The following is a 14,803-nucleotide window of genomic DNA, read 5'->3' as shown; positions in this document are numbered from 1 at the left end:
TATTCCATCCCGTTTGTGTACCACTTTCGTACTTGTAATTCTATTACTTTGTAAACAAAATTTCTTCTTCTCCTCTTCTGATCTTCCCTCATTTTTTGTTTTTGCTTCCTCCCTTTTCTCTTTCAGTAATTCCAGTTCCTCTTGTGTTAGGCATCTTTTTATCCATACATTTTTGAACTCCTCTTTTTTCATAAGATTCTTTGCATTTTTTAGTATCTCTTCCACAGTGTTTACACTCTGGAAAGTCACCTTTAGAGGTCTTGTCTTGCTTTTCTCGTATTTCCCTAACCTTTTGTGTTCCTCTATGTCTTTACTACAGATTTCCTCTGATACTTCTTTCAGTAAGCTCATTACATTTGCCATCTCCTTTTTGTCTCTTGTGATCTTGTTTTTTACTTCTTCCTCTTCTATAGCAGTGATTATAGATTTGTTGATATCTACTGAATCTCTGACTAACTTCGGATTGTTTTGGATTATTCTTTTCACTTCCTTTTTAATGCTTTTTTCCTCCACCCTTGTTTCTTTCTTTACTTTCACCATTTCAGCATACGTGGTTTCCACATCATTTTTGTAGCTTTGCACAGCTTCATTCACCTGTATTATCTTCTCCTCAATATCACTGTTCTGGTCAATAAGACTGCTTACTTGCCTAATTGTCTCTGTCATTTTTGTACTCTTCCATAACACTCTCGTGACTGACTACTGTACTTGCCATTTCACTCATTTTCTTCCTAAGTGTACTCAATTCCACTGTTAGTTCACTGATGGTTGTGTCTTTCTTATTGGCCTCCCTTCCTAGTTTTTCTGTTTCTTCCTTTTGCAAGTGCATCTGCTTCTTTATTTCATCAATTTCATTTTTGAAAGCCATTTCTAGTTTGTTTACACGTTCAACCAGTCTATTGTGAGTCTCCACTTCAACCAGTTCTTGGTTGAAATCATCATTTTGCTCTCTACCTTTATCCCTTTTCTTTTCCAAATTTGCTTTACTAAAGTATGTATCCATTTTGCAATACTAAAAGTGCAGAGTATGTACTTACAATCCCCGTGTTGTTGTAGTCTAAACAAACCTCAGATGACTCAGCGTATTCTTTGGTCTTGGTTCTCTTTCCTGTTTGAACAAGTCTTGTTTAAACTTATTATTTTTTTCCTTTTAATAATGAAAAAATCATTTAGTCTAACCTGGTACAGAGCTTGACTCATACAAAGATACTAATTTAGGTAATGCCACTGGCCGTGTTGGTTCGGTACGGAGCGCCGATGTCGCACGTCCACCTCGACTGAATCCCTGTGTGTGTGTGTGTGTGTGAGTAAATTGGGAGTAAATTGTCCCGTCTCGGCTACCTCTCTTTCTTCGGGGGAAGTAGCCTAGGTATATAGATAGACAGCTGGCATGCGTGGAAATAGTCAGACTGTAGTTGTGTTGTTTGCAGCATGCAAGTGTTAAGCAATATTTCTAACTTGCTAACACATTTAGGCTCGTATGATTCAATCCCATCTGAATACAGTCATCTGGCTTAATACTTGTGTAGTCTAGGCCATAGGAGAATTTAATGGTAACAGTGATAATCGATCACATGACAGCCGAATAAAATCGACTGGAATTGTAGTAATATAATGTGAGAAAAGACTCAACTACAGTATGAAACGAGTAGATGGAGATGAAAGAGTTTATTTATGGTTCAGAGACATGTAATTGCCTATTTATTATTATTATTATTATTATGCCAACGGACATACCACGTTGAGTACACCGCTTCCCGTCCGATCAGCGAAGTTAAGCAACGTTGGGTCTGGTTAGTACTTGGATGGGTGACCGCCGGGGAACACCAGATGCTGTTGGCATCCCTACATGTCAAGTGGGGTTGGTGGAGGATTAGTGCCCCTCCCTGTAAAACAATTAACTCTAAGCCCTTGGCCACCCCGTTTGGGATACATGGCATCTGGCAATGAATGAAAAAATTTTTTTGTGTGTAACTGCTAAATTTTCTTCTCGTTATGGCATATGCGTGTAAGTATGTGGGAAGACGACTCACGGATATTGTGCGATGTTCGATTTTCGCCGGCTTTTATTGGTGCCCCACGTGAATGAAAGCAGGGTGTCAGGACTCCTGATTATTTTTTTTAATGATGTATCCGTTACGAAACGAAAACGTGATTATAGTTAAAAGAGAAACAAGGAATATTTGTCGTTAGTCTGACTCATCATATAATAAAACTATCTCTTATGAAATCCATAAAGGGTTTTAACCGAGGTTGCCAGTTTTTCTAGAACCAAATTTCGATGGCAAGTTTACAGGATAATTTTATACTGTTAGCATTAAATAGCTGTTATCATCTCTTCTTATTTACGTAATGACAAAAAACACTTTGCTACATGCTTGACACTTAGCTTTTGCCACTAGGCCGAAGCCTCAAAATATTGCTTCAATTAGGACTGGTCATATTTTAAAAATTTTCTTGAACCATGTACGCTGTGCACGCAGGTTTCGCCCGCTATCCCGCGGCAGCCCTCCCCCTTCCCCCCAATCCAAGTTTCCGCTATTTAGGTTACGAGATTTGCCCCTTACATCCTGTACCACACATAATACCAACCCACCACACCAATACACAGCACTCACACCAACCACATAACCTCACCCACCACACCACCTCATTCACCACACCAACCACGCCATCACATCCCACCACAAAATCACTCCACCCTAACCATACAGCCAGATTACACCCGGAACATCCACACCACCACCCACACCGTCCCACCACACCATACCCACCACCCACACCGTCCCACCACACCATACCCACCACTCCACCGCACAATCAAATCTACCACATCACCACACCATACCCACCACGCCACCGCACAATGAAACCTACCACACCATCAAAACACCACACCTACTATATACACCACAGCACCACCACACCACCGGATTCAGCACACTATCATACCGCCACACCACCATGCCATCGCACCACCATATCAACATACCACCCCATCTGTACTACCATACAACACTACCATAGCACTACCACACTACACCGTGCACCACCACACTACCACATCCACCACATTACACACCCGTCAAACCACCACACCACGAATCACCACATTCGCCACACAATCACAGCACAATATCTACCACATCAGTACACACAACCACACCCACTACACCACCACATCACTGTACCACCGTCCACCACATCAGTACACACAACCACACCCACTGCACCACCACACCACTGTACCACCGTCCACCACACCATCACACCCACCACACCACCACACACCAAGGTACACCACCACATCCACCACACCACTGTACCACCACCCACCACACCCACTATATCACCACACCACTGTACCGCCACCCATCACACCACCATACCACGACACAATCACACCCACCACACCACTGTACCACCGCATCACCACCACACCCACCGCATAACCACCTCATCACACCACTGCATTACCACAACACCACACCCACCACATCACCACATCACCGTACCCGCCACACCACCATACCCACCACACCACCATACCCTCCACAGCACCATATCCGCCACACCACCATACCCACCACACCACCATACCCGCCACACAACCATACCCACACCACACCACCATACCCACCACACCACCATACCCGCCACACCACGGTACCACCACTCACCACGCTACTACACCACCAACCACCACACCACTATACCATCACACACACCGCATCACTACATCCACCACAGCCATCACACACCATACCATTCCACCACCACACCAACACACCCACCACACCACTACACCACCACACCCGCCACACCACTGCACCACCACACCACTGCACCACCACACCACTGGATCACGACACCTACCACTGCACTACCGCACTCACCACACCCACCACACGCACCACACCGCCACATCACAACACACCACATACATCATACCACTGCACAGTACTACTCACCTAACAGCGATGTGATGGCTGGGTGTGAGGGCGCCGAAGTGGCAGCTACTGCTGGTTCTAAATATACCCCGAGGGAAAGTGAGGCAGGCATTTAAACGGGGGAAAAATGTGTTCAGTTGCATAACAGATAAATGTATACAGTTAAAGGAATTAGAAATGTATGTAACAGCATTGCTCTTGAAATGGTATAGTACTAACTAAGAATAATTCATGTCTGAGTCAACACAAACAAGTGCCATCCTTTTCGCGTCACTAACTCGAGAGTTGCCAGTGATCGCCAGCAAGTTCAATATGGAAGTGGGGCTACCCCTGCAGAGACTAGAAGTTGCATAATTTCTAACATTTCTCCCGCGATAGCTATTGATACACCGTATGGAAGCTCTTCATGATATTATTCTTCAGTAGTTATACTAATTTCTAAGATATGCTTTAGTTTGATAAATACAATAATACTGTTACTAGAAGCCATAAAACACACCGGGTATGACAGCGTTCATTATACACATACAAGTCTCTAGCTCCACGTTTGGTTTGAAACCCATATAATTTAGTTTTCTAAAAAAAACAATGCTTCGTCTGTAAAAGGCTGAAGAAAATCTGCAAAGTTTTTCATATGAAAATTGTACACTTGCGGAAAAACCAATCTGTACACCTGTGAACCTTATATTATGTTTGTGTGAACGGAATGAATCGGGTGATACATACGTCTGTGACGCTGGCATGCCTGAGTGAAGCACATGTGATATCTCGGTTACCATGACCTGAGTAAGATTCGCTTATATAAACTTTTTTTTTTTTTTTTTTTTTTTTTAGAATTAGTGTGATAATGTATAGATAACAATTATAACGATCCTACCCTGAGTAATTTGACAAAAGTATATTTTATTTATTTCAAATACATATATCACATTGCTTTATTTGACATACCTGATTATTAAGGGTTTGTCGTAGAATAATTATGAAGCACATTAGTGAACGGCATAGCTATCTCGGGTTTCACTGTGCTCAGTAACAGATCAGTACCGTAATTATACATTTCTATATAACAAACAGCATTAATATGCGCGCCCCCGCCACCGTACCCCCCACCCCGCTACGGAGCCACAGCCGTACCCCCACCCAAGGAGGACACCACAGAGGGCCAGGTAAATGCGACACTGGCCCAGAGCAAGACGGGCGTCGGGGCGCCCCGACCCTGTGTCCCTCTTCCCCGCAACCTGCCCAACCATGATGTCGCAGGAATATACTAGAGTGTGACCAGAGAGACAAACCTACTACGTACAGTCCAAAGAGATTGAGTGTATACATAGTGTCCCCACGGCTGTGTGATATTCTCTCGTGTATTAACGTGTATTGACTCAGGTGTAAACACCGTGCCCATGTGATATGTTATACTAGTATTAATTAACCTGAAACTTTATTCCATCTAAAATACCCGCCGCCGCCGGACCCCCCACCCCACCGCCCCCCACCCCACCACCAAGCCACTACCACACCGCCACCCCAGGAGGACACCACGGCGGGGTTATTGACCCGGAACAAGAGGGTCACCAGGACACTCCTGTCCTGAGTCCCTCTTCCCCGCAACTGTCCCAACACCAAGTAAGCAGGAAGAGACAACGACCCTGCGAGCGGGGCAGCCTTCACCAGGTTCGGGGTGGGACTGATCCAGAGTCATTCCCAGGCAACACCGCGGAACGGCCACCATACGAACCGGGGAAGGAGCGGTCACTGTTTGCCCTTCAGTTGTTTTCCCCTGTGACACTGCCATCACGGCCACCATACGTGAAGGGGGAGGGAGTGGCCACCATACGCCCCTCAATCACAGCCACCTCTGGGGACACCTCGGGGCGTTAGTTATTGAATGCGCCCCGACTGGCAGAGAGAGTAATAGTGGAACCGCGATCACGGCCACCATACGTGACGGGGAGGGAGTGGCCACCGTACGCCCCTCATCCACTATTTCCTCCTACTACGGGAATAACACCGCCTTCACGGCCACCGTACATGATGGGGAAGGAGCGGCCACCGTACGCCCTTCAGTTACTTCCCGGCAGGCAGGCAGGCCCACGGCTACGGCCGCAGTGTGTGCAAGGGTAAGTAAATCCTCGGCTATGGCCTCAGCACGCACCGGAGAGAGCGCTGCCCCCATGCACCCCTCTCCTGCCTTTTCCTCCTGCGGGAGCAGCACCGCCAGCACTGTCTTAGTACGTGCGGGGGAAGGAGCAGCCACTGTACGCCCTTCAACTGCGAGCCCTAGGAGTCACAAAACCGCGTTCACAGCCATCGTACGTGATGGGGAAGGAGTGGCCACCGTATGCCCCTCATTCGGGATTCTGAAGGCCCTCCCGAAGCAGGAGGTCCCTTGCACGACCGACCCCTTTCCTCTTGGCTGCGTGGGACGCCTTTGTCTCCCAGCAGGAGCGGTTCCCCAGAAGTGCTGTCGGAGTTGTGGCGTGGCCCAGTCCAAGCCCTACCACCTACCCCTGGGAGGTCCCTGTCCTTGATGGACACCCAACGGAGGCGGTGCAGTTCACCCCTGACGGCACTTTCTCCTGTAGATGGCTGCAGTCCCTGGACTCCCAGGTCTGGTCAGCAGCCCCCAGGCCCAGACAACCCAGGCTCTCTCTCTCCTCGGAGCCAGAGGCGCCAGGCTCGCCTCCTGCAGCTGTTTGGCCCTAGTCCTGAGGGTCAGGTCGAGGCCCCCAGACTGGAGGGCCTTCCTGCACACCACCAACGAGGCCCCAGTGAGAGGGCCGCCTCTCAGGTCGAGGACCCCAGACAGGAGGGCCTCCCTGCACCCCAACGATGACTACGACCCGGGCAGTGACGCCCCTGCGGGCAGTGCGTTGCCCCCTGTAGGAGAGCTCCCCATAGGGCCCCTCTCTCACGCCCCAGACACGCAACAGGTGATGCCCAGGAAAAATACGGGTATACAGTGACTAATAATGGTAGTGCCATGAACAGTCAAGATAGAAGTGCAGAGTGATAAGTGAGAGAGTAAAGGCCAAAGTAATATATAAGTGACTAAAGTTACCCACAGTGTATAGCGACCCGATACTTGGCAGAGCAGAAAAGATCAATAACTATATACGGGAGGACTTATAGAAATCGTGGGTTGAGATCGGATGTGTGCGGGAATCATCAGAAACTTGTGAACTAGTGTTACTGCGACTAAGTGGCTTCCGCACCCTACCCACTTATGGTAATATTCATTCCCCCAACTCTTGGTCACATCCTCTCCTAGTGTATCGAACTTAATATATAAAACGCCATCTCTGCCCAGAAACAGTATACGGGTATTGTAATATTAAAACCAAATATTCATGTATAAGTGAAGAGTGACATATTGTGAGTGTGACTATAATCATTTGTATTAAAGGCTAACTCTGTGTTTCCTGTCTCCACACATATCCAATATCTCTTTGTGTATATTGTAACGGTGTAAGAATTAAGACAATAGATGTGTTAAGGTGTACTGCCTGGTTTTTATGTCCTGTTCCTTTGTGGGTGCTTTACTTCCGGTCCGGAAAGAGGACCCTGCTCAGTCGCTGGTGTTTTTAGGATGAGACGTCGGACTAAAAACACCCAGCATAACACCATCCATATTCAGTGTATCTTTGTATGTATATTGAAAGGTTATTGAACTAAGACAATAGATGTGTTAAGGTATCCTGCCGAGTTTTTATGCCCAGTTCCTTTGTAGGTGTTCTACTTCCGGTCTAAAAAGAGGATCCCACTCAGTCGCTGGTGTCTTTAGAACGAGAAGTCGGTCTAAAAACATCCAGCATAACAAGCATGGACAAAATCGGTGGTAATGATGGAAAGTCCGTCCGTGGAATAGGTGCATATTTCAACAGCGATCCATGATGACCACGTCCGCGGAAGTGCGTTGGTCCATCACCAACATTTACACTCAAGGCCTTGGCAATAGAGACCTCACGTCACACTGGTGTTGACGCCTACTGTCTCGTTGTGGGTCAACCGGTACAATGAGACAGGCAACGTGAAAAGTAATAAGCATCTAACTGGCCGACCCCAATGCACAACTCCACAACTAAGAGTGAATGCGGGTAGACATGTATATTCAATAAAAATCAATTTCTGATCCAATTATTAACCTGTTTTGGGCACAAAATAGCAATGTCTTGGTCATATCCAACACGGGTCTGTTATAGTATTTATCAATCAATACAGTGTCCTGACTTAAGAAATCAACTTCATGAGAGAGAGAGAGAGAGAGAGAGAGAGAGAGAGAGAGAGAGAGAGAGAGAACTATCATGCGAAGATTCGAATCATACGAGATGGCGAGCTCCAGCATCGCTACCAATATCACTTCTACTCGTAACTGCACTGAAGTTTTATCACAAGATTTGGACCCACTGTCAGAATGTTTCAAGGCGAAAGTGTAAAGATTGATTTCTCCGCGAGTGTACGATGTTTAAAGCCAAAATTGTGCAGAGATACCGTTTGCGATAGAAAGAGTACGTACTAAGGCCTTCATTTGATAGTATACGGAGTTCGTGACTTAAAAGTAACATAAAGGATCACTTATAAATTATCAAAATGTGTAATGCTAGGTGTTTTAGGCTCAGCTTCCCGTACCTTAAGTATCTAACGTGTAGCGGGGTTCTCTTTCGAGACCGGGGCTCAGATAAAAAGGAGAGAGGCAGGACAGAAAAACTCCAGGCAATAACCTTACACGTGCATTACTCAGTCAGATAGGGGAATCAGCAGATGTTTCAGATACGATATTCTGGGTGATCATAAACTCTTATAACTAGATAGGGTTAATAGTATCTCGCAGGATACTGGCTGGGAATATAGTGAAAACCATACTTGAGGCGGAATGTTCTAAATTATTATAGTCCAGGGCCTTTACGTGAATGGAGATGCTAGAGCTATTTCTCACCAGAGGGGGGAGGGTGTAAGGCACTGGGGTCTAATTGTGATTATGGTAGTATGAGGCAGAGTCTAATGGTAGCGTGTCACTTTGTTATTTTCTGCTTGTAACTTACTTTTGATCAATTACCGTCACTTACTCCATGGCCCTGGTGTTTATCTTATTACTGTATAGCCTTTCACTGTGTCTACCCCTCTTTCCAACACTTTGGTCTATCACTGTCAGTTCACTATTCTGCCTCGTCACTACTTGATCACTATTATTACACAGTCACAGTCATTATGGTTTATCTGGCGCCAAGGGTGTGGCTGAGGGGCCACGCAGCTCCGCTACTGACAGGGCTGGGCACCACCAGGAGTCTCCGTGCTCAGGAGGCATGGGATCACGCGGAGGGACGTCTGCTCTTGTCCGGAGCTATGGGTGGCGAAGGGACCTGTACTCTTAGGGCTGGGGACAGGAGTGCGGCCCTCAGGACTGGGGCTGAACAATTGCCTGAACCGGTTGTTCAGGCTCCTGGCGGAGGGGGAGGTCCTCCACTGTCGAGGTATAGGGAGTTTCCGCCCGGGCGTTCTGGGGAGGGTCTGGGGTTCCCGAGGACTGTGGTCCCCAGGGTTGGGCCGCATCGACAGGACGGGGCTGCGGCACCGGACTGCATCAGGGTCCGTCAGGTGGGTCTCCTCCAGAGCCAGTCGTAGGGAGCAGAGGCCAGGGGAAACTACAAGGCCTCTCCAATACTCCTGTACACCCTCTGCACTGGGGGTCGGGGAACAGGCGTCAAGCTTAGGCAGTGGGGCGGCTCTCGGCCACTTCCTGCCGTTGGGCCCGCCTACTGGCCGTGGCTTCCTAGTGGCGAGGCTACTAGCTGCCAAGGCCCAGCTACTGGCCTGAGAGGGCGAGTGTCTGCCAGCAAACCCAGGGACACCTTCGGAGTGGCTACAGGCCATCTGACGAAGGCGGGAGCAGCTACAGGCCGACTCCTGCAGGAGGCGTGTAGAGCGGCTACAGGCCGACTCAGGGGAAACACCTTCAGAGCGGCTACAGGCCATCTGACGAAGGTGGGAGCGGCTATAGGCCGTCTCTTCATTACCCTCATAGCGGCTACAGGTCGTCTCCTTAGCAAGGGGTGAGCGGCTACAGGACATCTCAGGGGGAACGCCTTCAGAGCAGCTAGCGGCCGTCTGATGAAGGTGGGAGTGGCTACAGGCCGACTCCTTCAGGAGGGGTTTGGAGCGGCTACCGGCCGTCTCCAGAACACCTTCAGTGCGACCACAGGTCGTCTCTTGGTGAAGGTGGGAGCGGCTACTGGCCATCTCCTTATTACCCTCAGGACGGCTACTGGCTGCTTCCTTAGCGAGGGGCGAGTGGCTACAGGCCGTCTTAAAGAGGAAGACACTTTCAGAGTGGCTACAGGCCGTCTTAAAGAGGAAGACACTTTCAGAGCGGCTACAGGCCGTCTCCTGACAAAGGTGGGAGCGACTACAGGCCGTCTTCTTTGGGGTGCTGGGAGGAGCTGGATAGGCAGCTCCAACCCCTAGCTGGTTGGTGAAGGCTCGCCCAGAAGGTAGTGCAGTATTCCTGCTATGAAGACGGCAGGCGGGTTCCGGGTCATAGAGGCGAGCGGCCCGGGCTGACTTAGGCCATTGTTGCACCGAGTCCTGGCACGCTGCTGCTGCTCCTCCGTGGGCTCCATGTGGGGGTGTCCAGGAGTTCATGGGGGCACAATGCTGTATTCCTTGTGGGGGTGGCTGGGTGTTTCAGAGGGCAATATGCTGCATTTTACCACAGTCCGCTGGGAAAAAGTCAAGTCCCCATGACTGGAGGTGGTAGCCTTGTGTATTGTGGGGGGCATAGATCGGCTGTAGATGTCAGAGGAGGGCGTGCTAGGCTTTGGTGGTGGTGTTCTCATCCTGCTCTGTGTCACAAGTGAGGAATAGGGTGGACGTGGTAGTGGAGGAGCGGAGTTGGAGGAGGTGGTGTGGTCCTCCGACTCGTTGGTTGCGTCCACGTGATGGTGCCCATACAGCTCGCCGTATCCTCATGTTGGAAGCTGTTGCCCGTGGTGTGGTATGGTGCTGAATGCTTGAGACGGAAGATTGGGGACGGGTTTTATGCTGGGGTAATATGGCATATTGTCTCTGGGGAGTATAGGTGGCTGAGATTTGGGGTTGATGTAGCATGAGGGTGAGATGGTTTAAGGCAGGGGTGGGAGTGTGCTTCTGTGGTGATGCAGGTGGGATGGGGCGTATCGGGCGGGTGGGTGGGAGAGGCGGATGGAGAGGGTGGTGGTTGTTTTGAGAGTTGGTGTGGGTGGTGACGTGGGTGTGTGGGGTTGGCGTGGGCGTGAGGTATGTGGGCATGTGTGGTTGGGTGGGGGGTGGTTGAGGTAGGGTGTGGGGAGTGAGGAATGGGGATGTGGGGGCAGTGGTGGGTAAGGGCAGAGGTGGAGGTGTGGGGGTGAAGGCAGGATACTTGGTGCTGGGCGTGGGAGAGGGGGTGGCGGGTAGGGAAGGGGTGGAGGAGCTGCGGGGTGTTGGTGGTGCAGGTGAGTTGTCAGGTGAGGTGTGATGCAGCGTGGCAGCCAGGGAAGCGGAAGTGGTAGGAGAGGGGTAAGGGGAGGGGGATGGAGAGGAGATGTAGCATTCGTAGGTAGGAGGGGGGATTGCGCTGGGGTAGGGGGCGAGACAGGGTGTGGGGCTGGGGTGGTGGGGGCAGGAGCGCGGAAGGGGTGCATGTGCCAGTGTCGAAGGGTGCGAGGGGCGCCTTGGTAGTTAACAGTGACTTGATACGGGTTGGGGACGCAAGTGATGGTGTGGGGTCCTGTAAAGCGGGGTGTGAGTTTGTGAGGGTGGGGAGCTGGGCGATCATGACAGTGTCGCCTGGCTTGTAGGGGTTGGATGCTGTGTTGGGGCTGAGGTCTAAGTTGTGTTGGTGATGGGTCAAACGGCACTGGAGGTGGTGTAGTGGGTCCGTCGTGGGAGTGGAGGTGGGCGGTTGCAGATGCTGCTGAAGGGGCAGCAGGAGGGGCATCTCTCCAAATACTCGCTCATATGGCGAAATTCTGTCCTCTCAGGGACAGGAGTTGATGCCCCATTGTATGATTTTTATGTGGGCGGGCCAGTCGTCATCCTTAGTGGCTTCTGTTCATGTGCAGAGCTGGTTCATGATGGTATGATGGCTGCACTCGCACACTGCATTTCCCTGTGGCCAGTAGGGGGAAGAGTGGGAGATGTTGTACCCAAAAATATTGGCTAGCTCCTCCCAGATCTTACCAGTGAATTATCTGAGTGGATCGCTTGGGGAATGCCGAAGTAGGGGAAAACGTGCTGAAGGAGGGCGTCGGCTACTGCAACAGCGTGGGGTTCCTTTGCTGGGCAGGCCACGACGAACTTGGAATACGAGTCCATGAACGTGATGACATATCTATAGCCTGATTTTGGAGGCAGAGGCCCTACTACGTCAATTGCTAACAGCTGCCAGGGTTCGTGGGTGGTGATACGGCCTGAGGTTCTTGCAGTATGTGTATTGTCTTTACCAAGGGCACAGGCGCGGCAGCTTTGGATGATTTCTTTGGTGAGGGCAGAAGGGTTTGGTGCCCAGTAGGCATCGTTGAAAACTTGCAGCAGTTTTTTTTGTACCCAGGTGAATGCCGTTGTGGGTGTGGAGGTGTCGTAAGACGTCGAGGGCGGTGTCAGGGGCTAGGAGAATATGACCGGAGGGGGTCAGAAGGTGATCGTCCTGCTGATACAGTTTTTTGAAAAGGTGGTGAGGAATCCATGGGGGGGCCCTCCTTGCGGTGCCACTGCTGGAGGAGGTCTGGCTCCGGTTGGGCGGCGTGGATGAGGAGCCGAGAAAGGGCATTCGCGTTGGTATGGAGTTTGCCGGGTTGGTATGAGATTTCGTAATTGAATTCCTCCAGGGTTTTGCGCCATCTGATGAGTTGGGCGTTGTGGGTGTCGGACTGTCATAACCACTGGAGGGATTGGTGGTCTGTAATGATGGTGACTTGGGTCCCGGAGAGATATGCTCGGAAGTGTTCAAGCCCTCAAATTATGCCCAAGCATTCTCGCTTGGTGGCGGCATAATTTTTCTCCACCTGATTCAAGGTACAGCTGGCACAGGTGATAATGTGCTCATGGTCCTCTTGGACTTGGGCTAATGCCGCACCTATGGCAAGAAGAGAGACGTTGATGTAGAGGCGGAAGGGGAGGGCGTAGTTGGGAAAAGCCACGATGGGGGTGGAAACAAGCTTGTCTTTGAGCTGCTGGAAAGCCACTCATCTCTCGTCCGTCCAGAGGAACGGTTCCCCCTTAAGGGTCAGGTCGTGGAGGGGTTTGGCGATGTGGGAAAACCCTTTCACAAAACGGTGGTAATTGGACGTCAAGCTGAGGAAAGCTCGGATGCCGTGAATGTCCTGTGGTGGGGGTATGTCCGCAATAGGGTGGAGCTTGTCAGGGTCAGGATTCCTGCCTGGGAGATGATGTGCCCCAGGAACGAGACGGTTCTGGCGGCTAGAACGCATTTGGTGGGCCGGAGTTTGAGGCCTGCCTGTTGGATCCTGGTAAAAACCCGGTGGGGACGCTGCAGGTGGTCAGCCCAGGTTTGGCTGAAAACGATGATGTCATCTAAGTACACAAGGCATATTTTCCACGTGAGACTGCTGAGAATGGACTCCATTAGCCTGCAGAAGGTGGCGGGGGCATTGCAGACACCAAACGGCAGGACACTGAACTCTTAATGCTTCCCATTACTAGTCGAGAAAGCAGTTTTTCCTCGATCTTCCAGACGCACGGGAACCTGCCAATACCCCGGCTGGAGGTCCAGGGTAGAGAACCAGGATGCTCCATACAGGGAATCCAGGGAAACGTCTATGCATGGGAGCGGAGTGGCGTCTTTGATAGGTACGTCATTAAGTCGGCGGTAGTCGATGCAGAAACACATCATGCAGTCTTTCTTTTTCACGAGGATGACAGGGGAGGACCAGGGGCTGGTGGAGGGGGAGACAACTCCAGCTTCTATCATCTGCACCTGGCGGTCTTCCTCTTCCCGCTGCTTAGGATTCTTTCATTGGGATGGCTGTCGGATCGGCGGGCCCATTGTATGAATTTTGTGAGCCAGGTAGGTGGTGTGTCTGATGTCTGCTGGTCCTGCCGCGAACAGATCCTGGAAATCCAGGAGAAGGCGGTGTAGGGTGTCTGACTGATGGGCAGAGAGATGGTCGGGAATGGGGGGCAGGGGGGTGGGGGAGTAGGAGGGGGAAGGGGCGCAGGGCTTGGCTTCCTCCATCTCTCTGATTACGAGCCCTTTAGGGAGGGGAGGGGTGAAGGGGCAAGGTTGGCAATTCGGACTTCTGTACGATGCGGGGGGAGGAAAGTCGGAGGCAAAAGGCAGGCCAAGAGGGTTCCTGGCGGCAGGAGTGGGGAGAATAGGACAGAGGGGCCGGAGGGCCGGTTGAGGGGCACCCAGGCTTCATGATAAGGGGGAATGGTGATGGCGGCAGAAACGGTGGCAGGAAGAGAGGGGGTGGTGGTGGTGGTGGTGGTGGGGAATATGGGAGGGGGGAAGTGGGGGAGAAGGGAAGGGGGGGATGAGTCTTCTGGCCAGGGCCATGGCATGCAAGTGCAAACGGCCCGGGGGGGAGGGTCGGGCAGTGCATGGAACTGGAACTGTCTGTTGCGGCAATCTATGGTGGCCTCTAGCTTCTGTGCCACGTCCAGCCCCAGGTACCCGTCATAATTCCGGCAGGAAGAGTTGAAGATTATGAACTGGTGCTGGGTTGACACCTGTTGGTGGGTGTCAACTCTTAAGGCCCATGTCTCCCCACGGATGGGCAGGGGGCCATCCCCCTCATCCACAAGGTTAGTAGCTGTGGGGAGGAGCGGGCCAAAGGTTGATCTGTGGCGGGAGAAATAGTGGCTATAAAGACAGGATC

General features: G+C 50.8%; 1 protein-coding gene and 1 non-coding gene across 2 annotated transcripts in view; one reads left to right on the top strand and one right to left on the bottom strand.

Moving 5' to 3' along the window:
- The window catches only part of LOC145406699 (leukocyte elastase inhibitor-like), a 622,781-nt gene extending 617,581 nt beyond the window's left edge, over positions 1–5,200 (bottom strand). The window contains exons 1-2 of the mRNA XM_080277800.1: positions 5,091–5,200; positions 3,972–4,028 (exon numbers count right to left, since the gene is read on the bottom strand). Coding sequence (XP_080133926.1) covers positions 3,972–4,028; positions 5,091–5,200 — 167 coding nt within the window. The remainder of the gene's footprint in view (positions 1–3,971; positions 4,029–5,090) is intronic.
- Positions 1,724–1,842, top strand: LOC145406977 (5S ribosomal RNA). Its single transcript, XR_013898643.1, has one exon. It is a non-coding gene; the product is annotated as a 5S ribosomal RNA (ribosomal RNA).
- Positions 5,201–14,803: the final 9,603 nt, after the last annotated feature.

This window comes from Coenobita brevimanus, chromosome 71 (genome assembly GCF_032717465.1).
Source record: "Coenobita brevimanus isolate Jiangsu-jjx chromosome 71, ASM3271746v2, whole genome shotgun sequence".
NCBI lineage: Eukaryota > Metazoa > Arthropoda > Malacostraca > Decapoda > Coenobitidae > Coenobita > Coenobita brevimanus.
The sequence above is the reverse complement of the archived record's forward strand: the minus strand, read 5'-3'. Positions and strand labels throughout refer to the sequence as shown.